This window comes from Eleutherodactylus coqui, chromosome 6, assembly GCF_035609145.1.
Source record: "Eleutherodactylus coqui strain aEleCoq1 chromosome 6, aEleCoq1.hap1, whole genome shotgun sequence".
NCBI classification, from domain to species: Eukaryota; Metazoa; Chordata; class Amphibia; order Anura; family Eleutherodactylidae; genus Eleutherodactylus; species Eleutherodactylus coqui.
Window position 1 is genome coordinate 155627509 of NC_089842.1, and position 23456 is coordinate 155650964.

Consider the following 23456-nt stretch of genomic DNA (forward strand, 5'->3'; position numbering starts at 1 on the left):
GCGGGCACGGAGCTGCGGGGGAGAGCGGGAAGGAACGGAGGGGGGATATCTCTCTCCCTCTCTCCCCCCCACTCCCTCCTGCTGACAGCCGCTACTCACCGCTCCCCCGCGCCGGCCCCCGAACCTGCAGTCTCGAGCGGGGAGATACTCGCTAAAGGCAATGCTCGCTCGAGCAATTGCCTTTAGCGAGGATACTCGCTCATCTATAGTACTTGCTTATTGACTTTAATGGGAATCGGAATTGACCGTTCCTATTCACAATGATTTTTGTGAAATCAGCCCGAAACAGATAGGAACCGATTATTGCACTAATCGCTCATCAGTAGGAAAAAAAAACCTTAATCGGGTATCTGAGACTTACTCTATTTTTACAACCCCCCCCCCCTGAAAAACACCCATTGCCTGTTACCACGGAACGCACCCATTTAAACAAGAATGCGTTCTTTCACTGACAGCAAGCAGAGATCTTGAAGGTAGTGAGGATTTATAAGACAAATCCTCATGTCTCCCAGGCAGTGAGGATGCTGTAGGACAGACTCTGGGGACACCATACATCCGACAGTGCTGTCGGCTGTGGGGAATCACACTGCAGCACACGGGCAGTCTACAGTGCGGCGGCCGCCGGGGACACCAGCATCACATAGCAGGGGAGATCCGATGAGGACTCCAGGCCTAGCGTGCGTATGGTTACCATAGCAACCCGGAGCCGCGTCTGGGGCCCGCCCCTAGCAACCGCTGTGCGACCTTACCAACCAGCAGAGGAGCATGGCGGAGGAAGGGGAAAGAGTCGTGAGACCCAAAAGGATCTTCATCAACAACCTAGATACTTACGCCGCCCGGAACATCGGCAAGGTAATAGTAGGACTCCAGCACTCGTCTGATCGTCGGAACCTTATGTCCCCCTCTCGGTCCTAATACCAATCTCTTATGTCCCCCTCTCCGACCTAATACTACCCCCTTATGTCCCCCTTTTGGTCCTATTGCTCTACCTTATGTCTCTCTCTTGGCCGTAATTCTCACCTTTATGTCCCCCTCTTGGTCCCAATGCTTCTGGCTTGTGTCCTGAACTTGATGATAATGCTTCACCCTTATGTCCCCCACAGGATCCTAATACGTCCTTCTTATGTGTCCTATCCAGAATAATTCTTCCACCTCTCAGTCATAATGTTTCACCCTATGTCCCCCTCCTGGTCCCAATGCTTCCCACCAGGGGCGTAACTAATAGCTCAGCCCCCCCCCCCCCCCCCCCCCCCCTTCATCTGTACCCATACACAGAGGCGTAACTTGAAACTTCTGGTCCCCAATACAAAACCTGGAACGGGGCCCCCAACTATAATGCTTTATTCATAGTACTAGGCTTTCTATATGGAGAAGAGAGGCCTTATGGGCCCCCTAAGGCTCCTAGACCTGGGTGCAACCGCATCCCCTGCATCTCCTATAGTTACAGCCATGCTTCCTGCTTATATCTCCCTCTCCGTTATAATACTTCTGCATTATGCCCATGACCATGTTTTCTCCATGTATTACGCGTGTGTTGCATGGATGCGTGATACAGGGTGAATGGAGTCAATGGACTGTCATTCATCCATGCACATTAGCGTGTTGATACACACGAGAAATAGATCGCAGCATGCTCTATTTTTCTGCGTACCACACAGCATGAACCCTATACCCTTGTATGGGCTGCATATGATACGCTGTCCATAGGCAATACATTACATACGAGTGGCGTTTCCATACGCATCCCTGCTCTGAATTAGCGGCAAATTAAAAGAAAAAGAGTGACACTGCGCATGACCCGATGTGTGTAATACAAGGACATGCCCAGTACACACGCAGCCATATGTGGTCTCTGCTGACTCTCTGCCTGCAGACCCACCATTTACAAACACCAGTAATATGCTGCGGGGAGACCCTCAGCGTGTTACCAATACATACGTGGACATGAGACCTTACTCTGTGATAATCCTCTGCCCTTATGTCCCCCACTCCATCATAATACTTCCCTCTTATCTCCCCTCTCTGCAATATTTCTTCCCCCTCTCGCCTCTCCACACTTGGTCATAATGCCCCCCCCCTAGTCACTTATCCTTATGGGATAGACCCTGGAACTGCTGCAGTGGCTCCTCCTGAGGTTCAGTGGGGCTTGTAGCATTCAGACCCCACCGATCAGTAAGTGACAGCATATGGTACTACCACTATACACCATCACTCACTATCCTGGGAATATCCCTTTAACCCCTTCAGTGGCAGGTATTATTATTACCATAATATGGCAGGGAAATCTCTGGGGCTTGCTGCGCTGAGTTTGCAGTAAAAACCCCATAAGATTTCAGATTACAGCTCAGTGCTCTACACATTTCAGCACTAGAGTTGTTCACAGAAATCTTCCGGGGTTTAACTCCATGGTCAGTGCCACCTGAGATTAAGGAATATGACAAGCACGTCTTGTTAAAAATGACAAAGTTGACTTAAGGGAAAAGGAAGTGATGGGAAGCGCACACTGCGGCAGCGCGATCTGTGGTTCAGGTTTTGTCCCTTGGACAAGTATTAATGGGAAGATGTAACAGTAAACCCCGTAATATCTCTACAGTATGTGGCTGTCTTGTAGTAAGTGTATGCTGTTTCCTGACTATTTCAGTATCTGTCTACTTGTGTGGCTGGAGCGTCCCTTGAAGAAGCAGAAGAAGGAGCCGAGGAAGATGAGAAGCAGTCCGTTGATGACGAGGTGGCCGGTAGTGTCCCCAAGCAGGGGCTCCTCCAGGTGGTGGGGTCTCTATCCAGGCCTTCTGGAAGCAAGCTGAATTTCCCCATGGAGTCTTACGTGGTAACATAATGTTCATTCTCATCTTGTCCTATAGCCTGGCAGTAAGCTGTACTTGCCAGTAGGTCTGATATCTGTATTTTAGGTGGTCTGGGGTCTGTATTCATTTAGGAGGTCTGGCCTGGGGTCTCTTTTACTTTAAGGGCTCTAGTTTGGGTTCTCTATCAGTTTAGAGAGTCTGGGAGAATATTTGGCACTGTATTTATTGAGGGGACCTTTTTTGGAGGGGGGAGGGAGGGGGATCTGTATTCTGGAGGGGTCTGGTCTGGGATCTATATAAAAGGGGGGTTCGGTCTGGAGTCTGTATCTTTAGGGTGTGTGGTCTGCATTTGTTTAAAGGGGTCTGTTGTGGGATCTGCATTTATTTTGAGGAGTGCTGAAGAAGATTGTATGTACTATTTGTGATTTAAATGCTGTATATTGGGAGATCTTACATATATAGGCAGGGCATACAGAAAGATTTTTCACAGCATACTATGACCTCTGTTGAACCTGGAAATACAGGCCAATAAGTCTTACTTCCATTGTGGGTAACATAGTATGTAAGACTGAAAAAAGACATATGTTCATCCAGTTCAGCCTATTACCCCCCGCAATGTTGATCCAGAAGAAGGCAAAAACATCCAATGAGGCCAGTTTTCCATCAGCATGGGATTATGAGGAGTCACTCCTGTCAAACCAACCTGATCAGCTTCTACGAGGAGGTAAGTTCTATCTGGACCAGGGAGAGTCACTGGATCTTGTGTATCTGGACTTCTCCAAAGCGTTTGATACTGTGTTGCATTAGGGTTTTTACCCACTAGGTTTTATTTTGAACGCTGCAATATCGCTGTGTTTTTTCAATGGGACTTTCTAATGTTAAAATCGCATCGCACAAAAATCGCAACAGCGCAAACTTGCAAGTTTTGTGCAATGCGATTTTAACATTAGAAAGTCCCATTGAAAAAAACGCAGCAATATCACAGCGTTAAAAAAAACACTAGTGGGTAAAAGCCCTAAAGGTTGGTATATAAAATGAGAATGCTTGGTCTGGGGAGAATGTGTGTAAGGGGGTAAGTGACTGGTTCAGTGATAGAAAGCAGAGGGGGGATATAAATGGTGCATACTCTTATGGGGTCACCGTTACTAGTGAGGTACCACAGGGGGTAGTACTGGGCCCTATTCTTTTTAATATATTTATTAATGACCTGGTAGAATGATTGTACAGTAAAATATCAATATTTGCAGATGATACAAAACTATGTAAAATGATTAATACAAGTGAGGACAGAATGCAGTTGCAAGTGAACATGGATAAGTTGGGGGCAGAAAAGTGGCAAATGAGGTTTAAACTGATAAATGTAAGGTTCTGCACATGGGCAGAGGAAATACATGTCACCATTACACACTAAATGGGAAACCACTGAGAAACACCGACATGGAAAAGGACTTGGGGGTTTTAGTAAAATGTAAGCTTAACTGGAGCAACCAGTGTCAGGCAGCTGCTGCCAAGACAAATAGGACTATGGGACGCATCAAAAGAGGTCTAGGGGTTATCAAAATTGGGGTTATTTAGTTTAAAAAAAAGACGGCCAAGGGACGACCTAATAACTATATATAAATGTATCAGGGGATAAGACGAAGATCTCTCCTATCATCTATTTATACCCAGGACTGTGACAGTAACAAGGGAGAACCCTCTATGTCTAGAGGAAAGGAAGTTTCTACACTGACATAGAAGGGGGTTCTTTACTGTAAGAGCAGTGAGACTATAGAACTCTCTGCCTGAGGATGTGGTGATAGCAAACTCGATAAAATAGTTTAAGAGGGGCCTGGACATCTTTCTTAATTGTAACAATATTACAGGTTATAGTCACTGATTACTTCAGAAAGGTTGATGATCCAGGGATTATTCCGATTGCCGGACTGGAGTTGGGAAATAATTTTTTTTCCTTAAATGGGGAAAATTGGCTTCTAACTCATTGGGCTTTTTTGTGGTGTGGTGGTGGGGGGGGGGGGGGAGGTAGTAGTCGAACTGGATGGACATATGTCTTTTTTCAGCCTCACATACTATGTTACACTCCGATGTCCCTTCTTAAAAGTTCTCAAGTATGCAGAAGACAGATGCACATAATGTATGGGATATATACTTCATATGTCGGAGGTGACTATAAAGGCTTAATTTGGAGAAGAAAATGCAGTGATTACAGGCTGAGGGAATCCTGGCCTGTTATATTGGTCATTGCTGGACTGATGCTTTTGAGAATTTGTTCCTTAAACTACTTCTTATATATTTCAGATCTCAAGTAGAGATGAACTATTACATCATCTACTGGAGAGTGATGTCATCGTTTACAACATCACCGAGGATCCGTCTCAGATTGAGGAAGCATCATGGGCCGTATCTGGTTAGTGAATGAAATATTTCTCAGCAGCTCGGTAGTTCTTTATATACAGCGTATCCTGTAAGGGCTCATTCACATCGGCGGTTTTCATTTCCATTTAAAAGTTCCATTGGAGGAGCTGCGAAATGGAAGAAAATGGTTCTAAGTCACATTGATCTCAGAAGATTAGAAAGGCAAGAGAATAAAATATGGATCAATTGCAAACGGAAACAAACTGATAGAAACTGTCTGTTTTCTAACGAATCCGTCTACCAGATCCCTTAAAAAAGGAAACTATAGTTTCAGTTTCCGTTCGAATTCCATTTTGCAGTCCTTTCCATGAAAAAAAAATGGATTCAATACGGAAATCAAAACGCTGTTATGAACGAGCCCTGTACAGATGTAGCAATCCTTAACATGACTGGTGCATCGTGATGATGTGGTTAACAGCATTGTACTACATTGCAGTTACGTAATCCTAACACGTTTAAATATCAAGTTAACACTTGCTACATCTGTACGTCATTTAAAGGGACAGCCATAATAAATTTGATGCACGTCATGTTCTTTACTCCTTTGGCACAATTTGTAGCAGAATTATTGTGCAGTCTCACTCAATGTTCCTTATATATCATAACTGTAAAATCTGTCAGGTAAACCTCCAGTAATCCAGTAGCCTCTAGATCCCACCGGATTATCAGAAGTTTAGATTAGTACATGATTAGAGCTGCTCCTCTTTAGGATGACGCCATATGAACATTTTTCTGTTCTTCAGCACTTCACACCGAGATTGGAAACTTTGAGAGCCAAAAACTATTCATATTAATATCGACTGTCATGACGTGGGCGCGGAGCAAACCCCTCGATCCGGTACGTTCTCTGTAGTCAATGCGCCAAAGCCTCTTACAAGTTATTCATAGCTCTAAATAGAAACACGAGGTGAAGAGTGTCATTTTTACGTTTTCTCTTTAAAGGATGATCCTGAAATCCCTTTCACTGAAGACGACTATCGGAGAAGGAGATGTCACTTAAATTTTAAAGATCATTTAAGTGTTGAAAAGCTGGTGATTAAGATGGGGAAATCTGTGAGTATTTTCTGGGTGGCATGTATGGGGCATCAGAGAAAACGCTGCTTTTAGTGCATCACTTACTTACATATAGGTCAGTTTTGATCTGTGAATATACTGTACTTGCCTCAACTGACACAATAATATAGTATCATAGCAGAGGTGTAACTTGAAGCTCCTGGGCCCCAATGCAAAACCTGGAACGGGGCCCCCAACTATAATACTTTATTCATAGTACTGAGCCTTATGGGCATCCCCTGCATCCTCTATAGTTACACCCCTGTATCATAGTATGTAAGGCTGAAAAAAAGACATATGTCCATCTAGTTCAGTCTATCACTCCCCATTCTTGATCCAGAGGGAAGCAAAAAACCCCAATGAGATAGAAGCCAATTTTCCTCAATTTACAGAAAAAAATTGTTCCTGACTTCAGTCTGGCAATTGAAATAATCCCTAAATCACCGACCTTTCTGAAGTAATTAGTGACCATAACATATAATATTGCAATGCTCAAGAAAGGCGTCCAGGCCTCTCTTGAACTCTTTTATCGAATTTGCCATCACCACGTCCTCAGGCAGAGAGTTCCATATAGAGATGAGCGAACGTACTCGGATAAGCACTACTCGTCCGAGTAATGTGCCTTATCCGAGTACCGCTGTACTCGTGCTGAAAGATTCGGGACGCGCTGCGGAGCGGGGAGCTGCAGGGGAGAGCGGGGAGGAACGGAGGGGAGATCTTTCTCTCCTTCTCTCCCGCCCGCTCTGCCCCGCTCCCCGCTGCGACTCACCTGTCAGCAGCGGAGCCCCCCGAATCTTTCAGCACGAGTACAGCGGTACTCGGATAAGGCACATTACTCGGACGAGTAGTGCTTATCCGAGTACGTTCGCTCATCTCTAGTTCCATAGTCTCACTGCTCTTACAGTAAAGAACCCCCTTATATGTCGATGCAGAAACCTTTTTTCCTCTAGATGTAGAGGGCGCCCCCTTGTTACAATCACAGACCTGGGTATAAATAGAGTAAAAAACCCTAATGATGATTCTAAAATGTCCACACTGCCATCAATGGTTGATCATCACAATGACATTTGGGGAATCTTTTATCTCTGTAAGAGCTTTTAATATTTTTGCATCTTAGTGTAGGTTCACAATAGTGTCTCTGTATCCACTGTGCCTTTCTGTATTGAAGTTTTGTCTGAATCACTGTAAATGTCATTCAGCTGGAACCGTGGCTGGAAGGAACTATAGGCTATTAGTCAAATAGAGACCACTTTGGTTTCCATTCCTTTCCAGAATTTTTGCAAGACCAAATAGTCAACTGCAATTAATTCTGTAAGCAAATATAACAGAAACGGACAGACACAGAAAACTTGTACCTTTTGGTCTCTCTTTGATTAATGAAAGCCTGTCCACGGTTAAGTCTGATTGCCATTTTCGGGGATTCAGACAGAAACTCATGATGGAAAGCCACAGAGAAAGCAAGAACACAGTGTGAGTTTAAGGCCTGTTTACATAGGATGATTGTCGAGCATCTAAGCGCCCGACAATCATCCCAATGATCATCACTCCTTTACTATCAAACGGCAGCAATAATCACTCACTGAATGGAGGGGGGGCGCCATAGATTTTTTCCAGCGCCCTCCTCAATTCAGAGTAAATGGGCAGTCGACTATAGATGAACAACTGCCTGTTTACACGGGCCAATTATTGGCAAAAGGGTGTAAAAGGGTCGTATCTGTAACAAAGTATTACCTTATCCATTGTTCCTTTAATTAACAAGACTTCTTGTTTCTGCACAGAACAAGGGTAAATTTTCCACATATGTGATTGCATCTGGGGTGCTGTATGGAGCAGAAGAAGGCATTCTTCATACAGTCTTTAAAGTAAGTCCTTTTCCTAGAAGATCCTGGGTCTGAAGAGTCATTGGAGACTCCTCGGAAGAAATGTAAATTGTACAATTGTATATCATGTGAGATATCTGTACAGTCAGGTTGCTGGAATGCGTTAATGCTTGTGATACTTATAATTCTGTTTTCTGGGTGCAGGAGGCCTGGATTGGGGAGACGCCTGCGTTATCCATCTATGGAGAAGGACAGAACATCATTCCATTGATTCATGTTGCTGATTTAGCCAGGTAAAGGTTTGTGCTACACATTGTCATCTACTATCATTATAGGATATTAGTCCTTGTTAGGTCTGAAGATGAAATGTGCTGTGTTATCCAATGTATACCTTTAACTGCTTCACATGGCCCCATAATAGCTTATGAGGCTATTTTTTCACAGACCAATGGTGCATATGAAAAAAAAAATCGCTGCAGGTCCTATTCTTATCCTTTTCCACAAACAACAATAGAACATGCAATGTGCAAATTCCATGGAGATCCAACAGCACACGGATGAATGTCTGTGTGTTGTCCGATGCAAGTTGCGCCCATATTTCTTGGGTGCAACACGCATATGGCCATGTGAATCCGGCTTTAGGGTCAGTTTTAGTGATGAGCGAGCATACTCGCTAAGGGCAATTACTCGAGCGAGCATTGCCCTTAGCAAGTACCTGCCCGCTTGAGAGGAAAGGTTCGAGTGCCGGCGGCGGGCAGGGAGCTGCCGGGGAGAGCGGGGAGGAACGGAGGGGAGATCTCTCTCTCCCTCTCTCCCCCCCCCCCCCCCGCTCCCCCCTGCGGACTGCTGCAACTCACCGCTCCCCCGCACTGGCACCCGAACCTTTCCTCTGGAGCGGGCAGGTACTCGCTAAAGGCAATGCTCGCTCGAGCAATTGCCCTTAGCGAGTATGCTCGCTCATCTCTAGTCAGTTTACATCTCATATAGGTTTCCGTCTCTGCTCTCAGCCTTGGGGTTCCTTCTCAGAGCTTATTCACCAGGCGATTCTCACATCCATTTGTTGTCCTTATTAGCAACTGACTTGCACACTCCACCATCCCACTGCACTCAATAGGGCTATACAGATATGATTATTTTACACGTACTGTAAAAAAATTGCCGAATGTCCTATTTTTGTCTACCTTCTCAGACAACAGTCACCCATTGATGTCAGTGATTGCACAAAAAAAATCATAGTGCACGTAGAGGAAATGCATGACGTTTTTCACCAATCATTGCTAAACAATTCCCGAAACAAAATTGGGCCTCCTTTAATTTTCTCTTCTTTCACAAGAAAATAAGGCATGATACATGGATCACACATGGATGTAAAAAACTGACACACGCAACTTATAGAGATGTCAAGGGGCACATAACCATTAAAGTGAGTCCATGTTTCATCCACTAAAATCAAGACCCGCTCATGTGAATAAGGTGTTAATGTGTGAAGCGGAGACCACTTTGGTCTTCATTTCATAAGATTTGTGTTCCATTCAGTCTTTTAGTAGGATAGAGGCGTAACTGGCCGCGCTTTTCTATCCTCCTAGAATACCAGAAAAGAATGGAAACGTTGTAAAATAGAAATCACATATTAAAGCTTATGAGTCGATCCAGGTTAGCATCTCTATGCCATTTTCAGCATTGGAGGTGGAACCCCAAGATAGAGAGTGGGGGCAAAGGCATAAATGAGTAAATCAGAAGGTATGCTAATACAGGCTAGCCCGTCTGTGACTTTTAGCATACCCTTGATGCTTGAAGGCCTACTGTATGAATATGCTCAGCGTGTGCTCTGGATGCTTTCCAGGTTTATATGCCAAAAGTGAAAAAAATGCGAAATGTGAACAGAGCCTAAGGATCGGCCATCAATGTACATATGGATAATCCCTTTAATAACTTGTTTCATCTCTAAAGACACAGTAATTAATTTGTTTGCTGTTTCTAGTGTGATACAAAACATAGTGGACCGGAGGCCAAGGACGCATTACCTGGTGGCAGTGGATGATTCAGTGCACACTTTGGAAGAAATTGTTAAGGTACATAAATATCATTCATGGGCAATTCATTTAGAATTTCTTTTATTTTCCTCAAAGCAATACTTATAGCAAAACAGATACCCAATGTTATTCCTAGTGCACGTCCTGATGGGGCAGAGCGTGACATGGGGATTCAGAGAATACCAAGGACAGAACCTACATGTCAGCCTCCGCCTGCCAGGCTCAGGACTAGATATAACAGTGTAGATTGGAATTAAGAGACTAGGGGCTTGTTCACTTGTTCAGGATTTGATACAGATTCCGGCCAAAATCATCATAAAATCTTACATAAATTACAATGCTTGTGAATGGGGTTTCTGTAACCTGGGGATTTTTGTCAGTATGGTGGAAAGAAAGTCATTGATGAGAAGAATGAGCATGTTCATTCTTCACTAGGAAAAGGCACAACCCTTGCACATACATGGCAGAAATTCGAGTGTCAGCCTCAGATTCCTATGAGGAATCCTCCTGTAAAAACATGTGGGAAGTGGCACAGTCAAATTAGTGACATGTCAGCAGGCCTGAAGGGTGGCCATACAAATTCGATATATAAATTAGCTGATTTCAGCAGAAATGTTTGATCATATGATGTGCTTAACGGCCTACTAGCGGCCCATTTACACGCAAAGATAATCTTTCAAATGATAGAAAGATTGAAGGTTTAAGCGATCTTTTTGCATAAAGTGTTAATGGACACTAATGTCCATTAACACTTTATCATCATTTGCATGTAAAAGGGCTTCCGGGAGCTGTTTGCAAAGCCCAGCATGTGGTTTGAGCTCTACATACAGCTGCATTGTTCTCACATGGGCTGCAGGCACAATACAATGTAATCTCCCGACACCCCCTGAGAACACAGCGTGCAGTCTCTTGAAAGATACTTTATCTCTCTGCTGCTGAATGATGGATTTTAAGCCCACCTTAAATTCATCATTCAGATGGAAAGTGCATGATGGCCGCATTTACACACAATGATTATCACTCATCAGTTGCCATTTGAACGAATTTTGAGCAATAATCATTGCATGTAAATGGGCCTTAACTCTTTCTGGATGGCTAATTTCAGGGAGATAAGGATCAAGCAGTTTGATTAAAACTGCCCAATCCTTTTGTTCTTGGGAGAAAAGCCGCTGCCAGAGTGTCTGATAGTGGTTTTCTCCCCTCACTATATACAAAACAAATTCAGGCTTGGCCGACATCTACCGTGTTTCCCCCAAAATAAGACAGGGTCTTATATTTTTTTAAAGGGCTTATTTTAGGGTAGGTCTTATTTTCAGGGAAACGGTGTATCTAATGTGTATGGCTAGCCACAACACCACCAAACATTGCACCATAATGAACCTAAAGCTGGTCATACACATGAGATGTTTATCTGCTGTTATCCTATGTATAGTCACCTTTAATAAAACTACTCTACAAAGCCAGATAACAGTACCATGCATGTAATACTACTATATAGTGCTTATATAATAGTCCCATACAGATCCAAAATAATACTATTATGCCAAAAACCATACAAATACATAAAACATTGTTCCTACATAATAGCACCATACTAAGCTCAAATATTACCACCCTAGAATACTAACTAGTACTTAGTAACCTTAAGAATCCACTGCATTTTCTTGCAGTGTATCAGTACTCACCTCGGACCCGGAAAGGTGCAAAAAGTATCTAAGGAGGCAGCATTCTTGAACAAAGAGCTGACGGTAATTAGTTTTTATGTATCATATTATATATTGTGGTTTCTTTGTATAATTCAGATTGCTGTAGCATCTCAGTGTGAATATGGCTTTCCAAGAACACTTTTCAGTTTCTGTACAAACAACAGATTTCTAACGTATTTCAGCAACTGGACATTGACCATTTACTGGTGAACCTGCGGATGGAGGCTGTGTTCTTAAAGGAAAACTTCAATATTAACTGGGTGTCTCAGACCGGGATGGTGGAGAACATTAAGTCCGTCATCAAGGAATATAAGCAGAGTCGAGGATTACTGGTAAGTGACTGCATGGATTGTTATACTGTGATGATCGAATAAGGGTTCAGGATTGGCTTTTTCTTAGATTATTAGATCAATGCTCAGTAAGATACTTACACTGGTTATCTTTGCACTCCATACATTTTATATGTTCATGATAATTAAAGGTATTCTGTCAGCTCCAACATGCTGTCCAAACTGCTGGCATCATGTTATAGAGCAGGAGGAGCCGAGCAGATTGTATATAGTTGTATGGGGAAAGAGTCATTAGAACTTGTAATGTATTCATTTGTATCCCTTTCCAATGGGCGGTCCTATCAGTGATTGACAGCTAACTCTCTATGTACAGTCATACACAGACAGCTGTCAGCCACTGATAGCTCCGCCCATTGGACTGTTCAGCTCAGAATGAGCAGAGATATAAATGAATTAAATACAAGTTAAAACTATACATCAATCTGCTCAATTTCTCCGGCTTCAAAACATGATGCCTGCAGATTGGGCAGCTTGATCAACCTGACAGATTACCTTTAAAATGAAAAAGAAAACCTAAATCAAAATAATAACCATATAAATATTAATGGGGTTGTACCAGGATCACACGTTATCTCCTATCCTGCCAATCTCGAGAACAGGAATCTAATGTCGCCTTTTGCCTGTCCTGTGAGGTCGCTTCTTCGACGCAGTGATATCAGAATGAATGGATGCTCACCGAGCATGTGTGATTGGCTCTCCATTCATTTCAATGGGGCTGATGGAAATACTTGAGTACTTGCCGCTCAGCTATCCTTGGTAGATCTAGTGAAAGTAAATGGAGCAGCAGCACCCTTCCGCAGCCATCACTCTATTCAGTTTCCTCCTCTTAAGAGATGGGGAAAGGATCAGAGCTGGGGTGGTGCACAGAGCCTGTGTATGGGGCTTTGTAGCTGCAAACCCTTCAGAGTGTCCATAATGCCCCTTGTCTACAATTGGAACGTGAGCATCAGTACCGTACCATGGAGCAATGGAACCTGGTTTGATGAATCACAATTTCCTTTTACATTGTGTGGACGGCCTGGTCCATGTGTGTTACTTACCTGGGGAAGAGATGGAACCAAGATGCTATATGGGAAGAAGGTAAGCCAGCGGAGGCAGCGTGATGCCATGGACAATGTTCTGCTGTAAAATCTTGGGTCCTGTGTTACTTTAACACATACCACCTACCTAAACATGGCTGCAGACCAAGTACACCCTTCATGGCAGCATCATTCCAGAATGGCAGTGACCTCTTTCAGCAGGATAATGCACCCTGGCCCACTGCAAAAACTGTTCAGGAATGGTTTGAGGAACATGATACAGTTCAAGCCTCCAAATTTGCCAATCCATGGAGGCGTAACCCTGCAACTTACAAGACTTAAAGGATCTGCTGCTAACCTCTTGATGCTAGATACCACAAGACGTCTTCAGAGATCGTATGCTTGGATGGGTCAGAGCTGTTGGGGATAACCTATCCAGTATTAGGCAGATATTTTTTTAATGTTATAACCAATTGGTATATGTGTGTCTACGGTCCAGTCAGTATCTTTAGGACCAAAGTTTGATTCAGAATATTTTGGTTATATTTTCTTCTGGTTTCTGTTCTTTAGCCTATACATATCTGCGTTCTTGGCGGCCCTGCTGTAGGAAAGACAACCGTCTCAAAGTTACTGTGCAAACACTACAAACTGCATCACATCCTTATAAAAGACGTCATCACAGAAGCCATTGAGAATCTGGTAAGTAATTCTCACTTCTGTGTGTATAAAGGAGGACCAGAACATGTTTTGATGGGATCTACTGACAATATAATGTGTGTGGGGAAGCCCAATTGTTCCACACTATCTGCCATCAATGGAAAATGAGCATTATGGATGTTGGTTTTATGCTCTCTATGTCAGTAGACAAGTATGCTCGGCTAATTGGAGCATGCTCGTTTATGAGGAGGCAGTGGAGTTTTATGTAGGTGCAAATTAGTCTTTATTCTGACCTCTTATAGGCCTAGTAAATTTTCTTATTCTTACCTTGAATGTTATCCCTTCCCTTCTGTCTTTTTCATCTCCCAATGGCTAAATGGCCACCTAAGCACCATACAGCACAGTAGTCCTCTCCAACCTTTAGGCACTGCAGCTGTTGCAGAACTACAGCTCTCAGCATTCCTAGCAACCTATGTTTAATTTAGTTCACATTTTATCTCCTTATGTTTCATTCTAAATTTTGAACGATACATTGATAGCTCATATTTACAGTCATATTGGTTATTTTCTCTCCTTGTGAAGGAAGATTTGTTGAAGTCTCCCCCAGAAGAGGAAGAGGAGGGAGAGGAGGGCCCAGAAGCCTGGCAGGAGCTACTGGATACTGTTAAAGAGAACATGGAACAAAATGGAGGTATTTACACAATCTATATTATATTATATTCCCTCCCCATACCACCTTCTTACACATCAAAATACAGCGCCAATCAGAAAAGCCCATGGGTATTTCTTGACTGCATCAGGAGTCATAATAATGAAGCTGCAGTATATACCATACCACTCAAGAGTATGAGATAACACACTGTAGGTCTGATCAATAAACCACAGAAATGACAAGGAATGCTGTGGCCTGAAATGGCTTAGAAGTTGTCATTGTCAGGCTCTGTGTCAGATTGTGCGAATGGAAATGTTTAAAATTCTGAAATCTCCCAGCTTTCCTTGCATTACAACCAATCACTGTACAGTAACTTGATGTAGGAAAAGCTAACTGCCCCCTGCACTGCAGGAGCTCAGATAAGCTGTTATGGATGTGTCTTGATGACTCTTTCTAATGAAAAGCAGAATAGAGAGTACAGCTCTGCAGTATAATATAGGCTGCAACTCAGGTTCAGTACAGGATAAGTAATGTAATCTATGTACACAATGACTCCAGCAGAATAGTGAGTACAGCTCTGGGGTATAAAGGTACCTTTACTCGGGGCAATTATCGCCTGCATAAGTGCTTGAAACAGTGATTTACAGTGGTAGCTTTCCCGTGTACACATAGCCACCGACAGGGCACTGAACATCAGCTAAACTTTCCCTGTGCTATTGGGGGAATAAAAGAATGCAGGCTATCTTAGCCAACTTAAAAGAATTCTAGTCTCAAGGTCTAGATGAATACATCCTAGGATACTAAAGGAAGCAGCAGAGGTAATTGCTGAACCACTTGCCATAATCTTTGAAAATTTTTGGAGAACAAGCAAAGTCCCAGAAGATTGGAGAAGGGCAAAAGTTGCCCCTATTTTCAAAAAAGGGAAGAAGGTGGACCCAGGAAACTACCGTCCTGTGAGCCTGACTTCTATAATAGGAAAGATCTTTGAACAAATTATTAAACAGCATGTATGCAAGTACTTAGATGAGAATGGAGTAATTAACCAGAGACAACATGGATTTGTAACAAACAAGTCATGCCAGATGAATCTAATTTCCTTCTATGACAGAATCACCGACTGGGTTGATCAGAGAAATGCGGTGGATATAGTATATCTTGACTTTAGTAAAGCATTTGACAAAGTATCTCATACCATACTTATTGAAAAAATGAACAAATATGGGGTTGACAAGGCAAACTGCTAGGTAGATTCACAACTGGCTGAGGGATCATACTCAAAGAATGGTCATAAGTGGCTGCACATCCAATTAGAAGAATGTCTCAAGTGGGATACCACAAGGCTCTGTCCTGCGCCTAGTGTTGTTCGACATTGATCTAGAGAGAGAATTGAACAGATAATGATCAAATTTGCCAACCACACAAAGCTAGGAAGGATAGCTATTACTAGAGATGAGAGAGAAAGAGGATTCAAAAATATCTAGACAGGCTTGAACAGTGGGCAACAACTAACAGAATGGTATTTAACAGAGAGAGAGAAATGCAAAGTCCTACATCTGGGCAAGAAAAATAAAAAAAAGCACATACAGAATTGGAGGAATTGGGCTAAGCAGCAGCACATATGAAAAAGACTTTGGTATATTAAGAGATCAAAGACTGAATATGAGTCAACAGTGTGATGCAGCAACAAAAAAGGCAAACACAATTCTGGGATGTATTAAGAGAAGCATAGAGTCTTGATCACGTGAGGTCATTATTGCCCTCTACTCTTCCTTAGTCAGACCTCATCTGGAATACTGTGTCCAGTTCTGGGCACCCCACTTTAAAAAAGACATAGACAAACTGGAGCAAGTTAAGAGAGGAGTTACAAGGATGGTGGGCGGTCTGAAAATCATGTCCTATGAAGAAAGGTTAAAGGATCTGGGAGTGCTTAGCTTGCAAAAAAGAAGGCTAAGAGGAGACTTAATAGCTGTCCACAAATAATAATCTAATAATCTTTATTTGGATAGCGCCAACTTATTCCGCAGCGCTTTCAAGCATAGGATAAATGCGAACAATAGAACAATTACAATGTGAGGTACAATCAGTTTGAAACCAACGGGGTGGGGGTGGTACAGGAGGTACAAGGGGGGGGGGGTGAGGCATGGGGAACACAGGCAGTAGGGGATTTAATGAAGAAATCAGTTATTAGAAAGCAAGCGGAGTGTGGCGGATGATTTAGTGAATCCTGCATTGAGCAGGGGGTTGGACTTGATGACCCTGGAGATCTCTTCCAACACTATGATTCTATGAATATATAAAACAGTCTGTCATTTCACAGACTCTTTTGTCTGGGACTTTGTGCATGATCTCCATAGGAGCTTCAGACGCAAATGTGAACAGAGCCTAAATAATGAAATGTATTTACAAAGTGGCTCAACTACTTTGTGTTTCACATAGTGCAGCATACATCCATGAATGAGATGTAAGTAGTTGTTGCATGTTTCATGTTGCAGGAGAAAGGTAATATTTTTTTCCTTGTGTAATTGTATTATCAAATGTTAGCAGAAAAGAAATTCACATATTTAATAATTAATTCACAGAAGAAAACATTGTAATATTTATCATGTATATTGCAGGGCGCCTGGATGATAGCTACGTGATCCGCTTCATGAAGGAAAAACTAAGATCTATGCCTTGTCAGAACCAAGGCTACGTCCTAGATGGATATCCTAAGACCTATGAACAAGCCAAAGAGCTTTTTAATTGTATGTATTTTGGGCCCCTAAGGACCAGCTGGGGACATCACTGTATAACGAGTGTTCATCAGACATATGTATAGCATTTCCATTATCCTATATGTTTGTTCTTATTTGTTATTAGCTGAAGAAGGTGAAGAGGAGGAGGAGAGTAGGAGTAAGGTACCACGCTTCGATAAAACCATCACCCCAGGTGTGTATAGAGGGAGCAAATTATATATATTTTGTAATTAAATAGCTTGTCTGATGAGACGCTGATCACAAAGTGTCCTATAACTGGGTCCCCAGCGATCAGTTGTAATCTATTGAGAAACCTGGCAGCAAATGCTTAATTCCTTTGCAGCCCCACCATAGAGGAAATGAAGTATTGCACTGTCCCCATTGAAAGTAGTGCGCTGTCCTTGTAATGCACGGATGTCCTGGGTACTCCAGAAGGAGACGTTTTCTTTGTAGCTTGCTGTCAGCTCCAGCTATTAGATGAGGTCTATGAGAGTCTTCTTTTAACTCAAGATTCCCTAATAGGGACAATGGGTTTTGTAAACTAAATCTACACTGACATGCCAAAAGTCATGGGATAGCAGCGTGTAAACTGATTATAAAGTGGCATTACGGCTTGGGAACACCCCCACCTGTAAAAGTTGTGAAGCATTGTCTTGTGAGTGAGGTTGAACACTATCCACCATGTTCATGTTAAGGTGATGTGAATTATCAGTGTTCAAGCGAGGTATGATAGTGGGTGCTAGAAGGATGGGACATTCTATTTCCAAAGTTGTGCGTCAATTTAACATACCTCGATCCGAAGTGACATTTATTCCAGAAATGCATCATTGGATGTTTTACCATCCACAGTCAACAGTCCAATGCCCACCCACTTGTACTTAATGACAGGCGGCGGTGTCTGGCTAAAATTGTCAACGCAAACAGACAAGGGACAATTCCGGAACCCCACACACATATCCTGCTGGTTTGTACAGCATTCTTTAGCTTCCATGGGATATGGGAGCAGAAGACCCACCAGAGTCCTGGGCTCATGAGGTTGCTAACTGAACCCTAGAGGACTGGCAACATATGGCATGGTCCAATGACTCATGGTACCAATTGTTTCAGGCTGATGGTGGGGTTCGTGTGTGGCGCAGACCCCATGAAGCTATGGACCCCAGTTGTCAACGGGGAACAGATCAATGTGCAGGCTGGTAGAGGTTTTATATTGGTGACAGATGTGTTCTCATGCCATGGGGTTGATCCCTTGGTCCACCTAAATGCATCATTAAGGGGTGACTTGTACGTTTCACTGCTTGGTGACCACTTGAAGCCCTTCGTGAACTTAATGTGCCCCCACAATGATGGGATATTCCATTAGGATAGTGCACTGTGCCATTGGGCCCAAGTTGTCCAGAATTGGAGCCCAGTAAACCTTTATGGGATGTGGTGAAGAGGTCCATTCACACCCAAGATCCTGCACCTACAAATATCATGGAGCTGTGGGTGGCTATCCAGTCTCAATATCCCTCCAGATTCCTTCTTTCTACTTGTGGAATCAACGTGACATCAAGTTGCTACACTTCCCCTAGCCCGAGAAGGGTCCTACACAATATCAGTTCTTGTCTCATGACTTTTGCATGTCAGTGCACATTTTATACATCTTATTGAAAGACTTTTTAACAGACTTTGCAGTAACATACTTGAAATAATCTCTAGGACATGTTTAATGGGATTCTCAGCTCAAACCCTCTCTGTTAACTAAATCTGATAGCCGCATGCAGGGATCTGTACACTGAAAATAGTGGACGGACGGATTTTAGTGTGTAGTTTTAGTGCTTTGTTTAGCTCTACGTTTTACAATATAATGCCTATGGAAACTGAACAGGCTGGACCTTATCCAATTTTGTACTAAATTCTCACATAAGTGGTGTCAGTTGCACATAGCAGACACTTATCTCCACCTCCATAGAAAGAACATGCATGCACAACTGAGCTGAGAACATATTCATGGGGTAGTTAGGAAAGATAGCTATTTACTGACACCTATCATACATGTCTGGCCAGCGAATACCAGCTGATGTGAGGTTCTGGATGAATAGTCAGTGGAGTGCACTGTGTGAGTATGGACTAACATTACTTCTTATTTACTAGAATATGTGATCTCATTGGATGCATCTGATGAATTTCTTAAAAACCGGGTGATTAATTTACCGGAGAGCACAGTTGCTGGAACACATTACGAACAGGACCGTTTCCTGCGAGCTCTCGCCACATTTCGTGAATTGAACACTGAAGATGAAACCGTTCTGAACTACTTTGATGAAGCTGAAATCCACCCTCTGCATATCGGTAGGTGCTGCAGTATAGACATTGGCAGGTGCCAGCTGAACAAGGAGTGGCCATTTAGACTTAGAATTCATGCATGTCACTTCACGAGAACCAAACATCTAAGGCCTCTTTCGCACGTGATTTTATAGCAGGAAAGTTAATAGGACTTTCTAAAATTGCAAGTTTGTGCTATGCAATACAATAAACACAGAGGCTCCATAGGGAAACATGGGCTACAAAACATTGCAAATCACAGCTGTATAGAGCACACCGCGATTTTGTATTCTCGCAATGTAGCAGCCTACAAAACGTCACTAATGTGAAAGAACCCATAGGAAAGCATGGGCTTCGCATACATGCGATTTGCAGCCCGTGTAAAACCAGCCTTATGCTACAGTAACTATTCTCATTTTTAACCCCTTATCAACCGCCAATACGTTCTTTTTATGGTGGCATTATTCTGCAATGCCATGTCCTTATTGACCATGTAAAATAAGCCCACTGCAAAATTCCTGCTCTTATCCTGGTCATTTAACCCTTTGATCATTGTCATTAATTGTAACAGCATGTTCAAAAGGGGTGCACGCTTTCATTGGGTCACCTGCTTTTCCAGTGACTCAATTTAGGACTGGGGGACCCCAATGTAGTCAGTCCTGGGGACTTCAAATAAACTTCAGAGCTGTCTGGTCACATAGCCCACTGCGAGGGTACAAATGTTGCACTTGCAGCAGCCTGTGTCGTACAGACAGAGAGGATAATGTATTATACAGAAATATGCTAATACACTATTAGTTAAAAGATATTAGCTATTGATCTTTCAGATGGATGAATGGAGTGCTCGACAAAAGTGAAGGCAGACACTCCTATACAACCCATCCAATAAGATCTGCCTGGACGTGGTGGATAGGTCCCCACGTTTTGATTAATATATGTACTAAGAACCTTGCATATTTTATGTGTAATTTTATTTAGATAATAAATATTAGAGATGAGCGAGCATACTCGTCCGTGCTTGATGCTCGTTCGAGTATTAGGGTGCTCGAGATGCTCGTTACTCGAGACGAGCACCACGCGGTGCTCGTCTCGATTAAACGAGCACTGACCATTGAATTCAATGTAGCCGGCAATACAGCCGGCTCCATTGAAAGCAATGGGCTGCCGGCAATCGCACAATGAATTTTCGGGAAGGGCTTAAAAATATAAGCCCTTACCTGAAAATTATCCTAAAATGTGTAAAAAGTAAAAAAAAATATATACTCACTGAAAGTGAGTATATACTCCATTGAAAGCAATGGGCTGCCAGCAATCGCAGAATGAATTTTCGGGAAGGGCTTAAATATATAAGCCCTTCCCTGCAATTCATCCAGAAATGTGTAAAAAAAAATATATATATATATAGTCACCTGGTTCCGGCAGACGGAGTTTAGCTGCGGCCGGCTGGCAGTTCTCCTGAACTGCTCTTTGTAGTATTCAGCAGCCGGGGATTTAAAATCTCCGCCTGCTGAATGAGCTGCCTCTGATTGGTCACAGCCTGACCAATCAGAGGCAGATCTCACTCACACACCTATTCATGAATTTATGAATGGGTGAGTGACTGCTGCCTCTCATTGGCTCAGCGCAGCTCTCAGCTGAATGACAGCAGTTCAGCACCACAGTGCAGGGGACGCGGCTGTGCCCCAGCAGCTGAAGGGAGGTGAGTATCTATTTTTTTTGTTTTTTAAATCACTTTTAATTCATTTCCAGGGAATGGCTTATATGTAAAGCCCTTCCCTGAAAAAGAATTCAGGTGTGCCAGCGGACCATTGTCTTCAATGGAGTCGCCGGCAGTAGCAGCGGCTCCATTGAAGAGAATGCCTGCATTTTTATTCTTTTTTACACTAAAATCTTTCTTTTTCAGGTAAGGGCTTATATTTTTAAGCCCTTCCCGAAAATTCATCCCGCGCTCGCCGGCAGCCCATTGCTTTCAATGGAGCCGGCTGTACTGCCGGCTCCATTGAATTCAATGGGCTAACATCGTTCTTCTCTGCCACAGCTGTTACAGCTGTGGCAGAGGAGAACGATCTTTATGCTGACAGTGGGGGGGGGGGGGGGTCTCACTCTTGCCACTATTGTGGCTTAATAGTGAGACCTCGGAGCCCGAAATGCAGCCCTGCATGTTGCTCCTCACCTGCCCTATCCATTTCTGTGTTTTTTACATGACTTTGGTGATTTGCTAAGAGTTTCACAAATGAAAACCTTAGCGGAGCACCAGTCATATACAAAAATGCTCGAGTCGCTCATTGACTTCAATGGGGTTCGTTACTCGAAACGAACTCTCGAGCATCACTGAACGTTCGACTCGAGTAACGAGCACTCGAGCATTTTGGTGCTCGCTCATCTCTAATAAATATGTATGAGCGGTGAAGCATGTGTTTCTGTTACTGTTTTTGCAGCCATGGTTTATTTGCACCTTTTGGCCGCCTGCAGATGGCCGGGGCGGATCCCGCTGAGAGAATTCTCGCAGCAGGAACCGACCCGAGCCCCTGCAGGGACCAGCGCGGCACTCACTTCTCCACGGCTCCGGCTCTCTGGTGTGCCGGCTGCCGGCCAGCCGGCGCATGCGCAGAGCATACCCAGCGGCCGGGGAGTGACATTTCTGTGCAGGGCTCACAAAGATAGAGCATGCCGCGATTTGATTTTACGCAGACAAATCAGGGCCGTCTGCCTAGGATTGCATTTTCGAATGCAATCCTATGGCAGCGGCCACGGGCGGAAATTCTGCGGGAAATCCCGTTGCGGAATTTCCGCCCGTGTGCAGGGGGCCTTTATATATGATTTATTGTTGAAAGTTCTGACTTGTCTATCATTGTCAATGCGACAAATAAACAATCCTCATTTTTAGGATGCAACTTTGTTTTCACAGATGTTTCTAAAGACGATGATCCCCAATATAGAGACATTATAAAGCAAATTATTAAGGAGGTCGGGGAACCTAGGAACTATGGCCTGACCCCAGAAGAGTTGGCAGATCTTGAGCTAAAACAGGCAGAGGAAAGTCTTGCGAGTGAGGCAGAAAGGAAGACTGAATTCGAGAGAATGGAGGCTGAAGAGGAAGCTGAGAGGATCGCCCGATGGGAGGAGTGGGTGAGTGTGGACATGGAAAAAAGAGAGAGAACTGGTTGAATCCAAATCTTGTGTTGATTGATAAAATAAGGACAGCCATATTTGGGCAGACAGTAACTTCTCATGGTGAATTTTTGCCACAGCTTAAAGGTCCTAGCTCAGGTACCATCAGGCATCAACTGTTGGTTTGGTGTAACTTGTCAAAAGTGTCTCAGTTTTACTTTATATAACTATACACTAAAAATTACATCTGTCTCAAATGTTTATAGAACAGTCGCCTCGAAGAGGTAAAACGCCAAGAGCATGAAATGCTGGAAGCCCAATCAGTCCCATTAAGGAATTATTTAATGAAGAACGTCATGCCAACCTTGATAGAAGGACTGAATGAATGCTGTAAAGTCAGACCGGATGACCCTGTTGATTATCTGGTAAGATCTTTTTCAGTCAATTGATGGTCAAAGGATGTTTAGTCATTGCAGCTCCTGATACCTTTTTATGATATACTGTATATTGGGAAATAGAGTTCAAGGAGGGATTTGGACCTTGACCACATCAGGCCATGAGCGATGGCTCCTTCTTTTGAACATGTATTTAGAGTATTGCTTCATTTTAGAAACAAAGCAATTCTGAACCAGCATATTAATCTCTTCTTCTACCATCAAGCAGATCTCTGAACAGTTTTATTTGCTCTTTTGTCTTTTTACAGGCAGAATATCTGTTCAAGCACAATCCTCAGATAGAATGAAGATATATTTAAAACTTTGCTGTTCAATAAAAGCTTATGGATTAAGTACACTGTA

The 23456-nt window shown here is 43.2% G+C and overlaps 1 protein-coding gene across 1 annotated transcript; it reads left to right on the forward strand.

Moving 5' to 3' along the window:
• Window positions 1–728: 728 nt before the first annotated feature.
• On the forward strand, window positions 729–23456 carry AK7 (adenylate kinase 7). Its single transcript, XM_066608046.1, has 18 exons — window positions 729–852; window positions 2642–2827; window positions 5103–5211; window positions 5963–6057; window positions 6162–6272; window positions 8051–8134; window positions 8297–8385; window positions 10074–10164; window positions 11796–11873; window positions 12014–12163; window positions 13771–13899; window positions 14440–14548; window positions 17125–17253; window positions 17369–17437; window positions 19378–19575; window positions 22457–22677; window positions 22926–23084; window positions 23363–23456. The coding sequence occupies exons 1-18, from the start codon at window positions 766–768 to the stop codon at window positions 23399–23401; spliced, it is 2133 nt and encodes a 710-aa protein (XP_066464143.1). The 5' UTR covers window positions 729–765; the 3' UTR covers window positions 23402–23456.

Bases quoted from the DNA above. Each gene is read 5' to 3' on its own strand.
- AK7 (XM_066608046.1), top strand. From the start codon at position 766: ATGGCGGAGGAAGGGGAAAGAGTCGTGAGACCCAAAAGGATCTTCATC. The intron at 8,386-10,073 runs GTAAAGGTTTGT...TGCTGTTTCTAG, and splicing joins CATGTTGCTGATTTAGCCAG to TGTGATACAAAACATAGTGG. The intron at 22,678-22,925 runs GTGAGTGTGGAC...AAATGTTTATAG, and splicing joins TCGCCCGATGGGAGGAGTGG to AACAGTCGCCTCGAAGAGGT.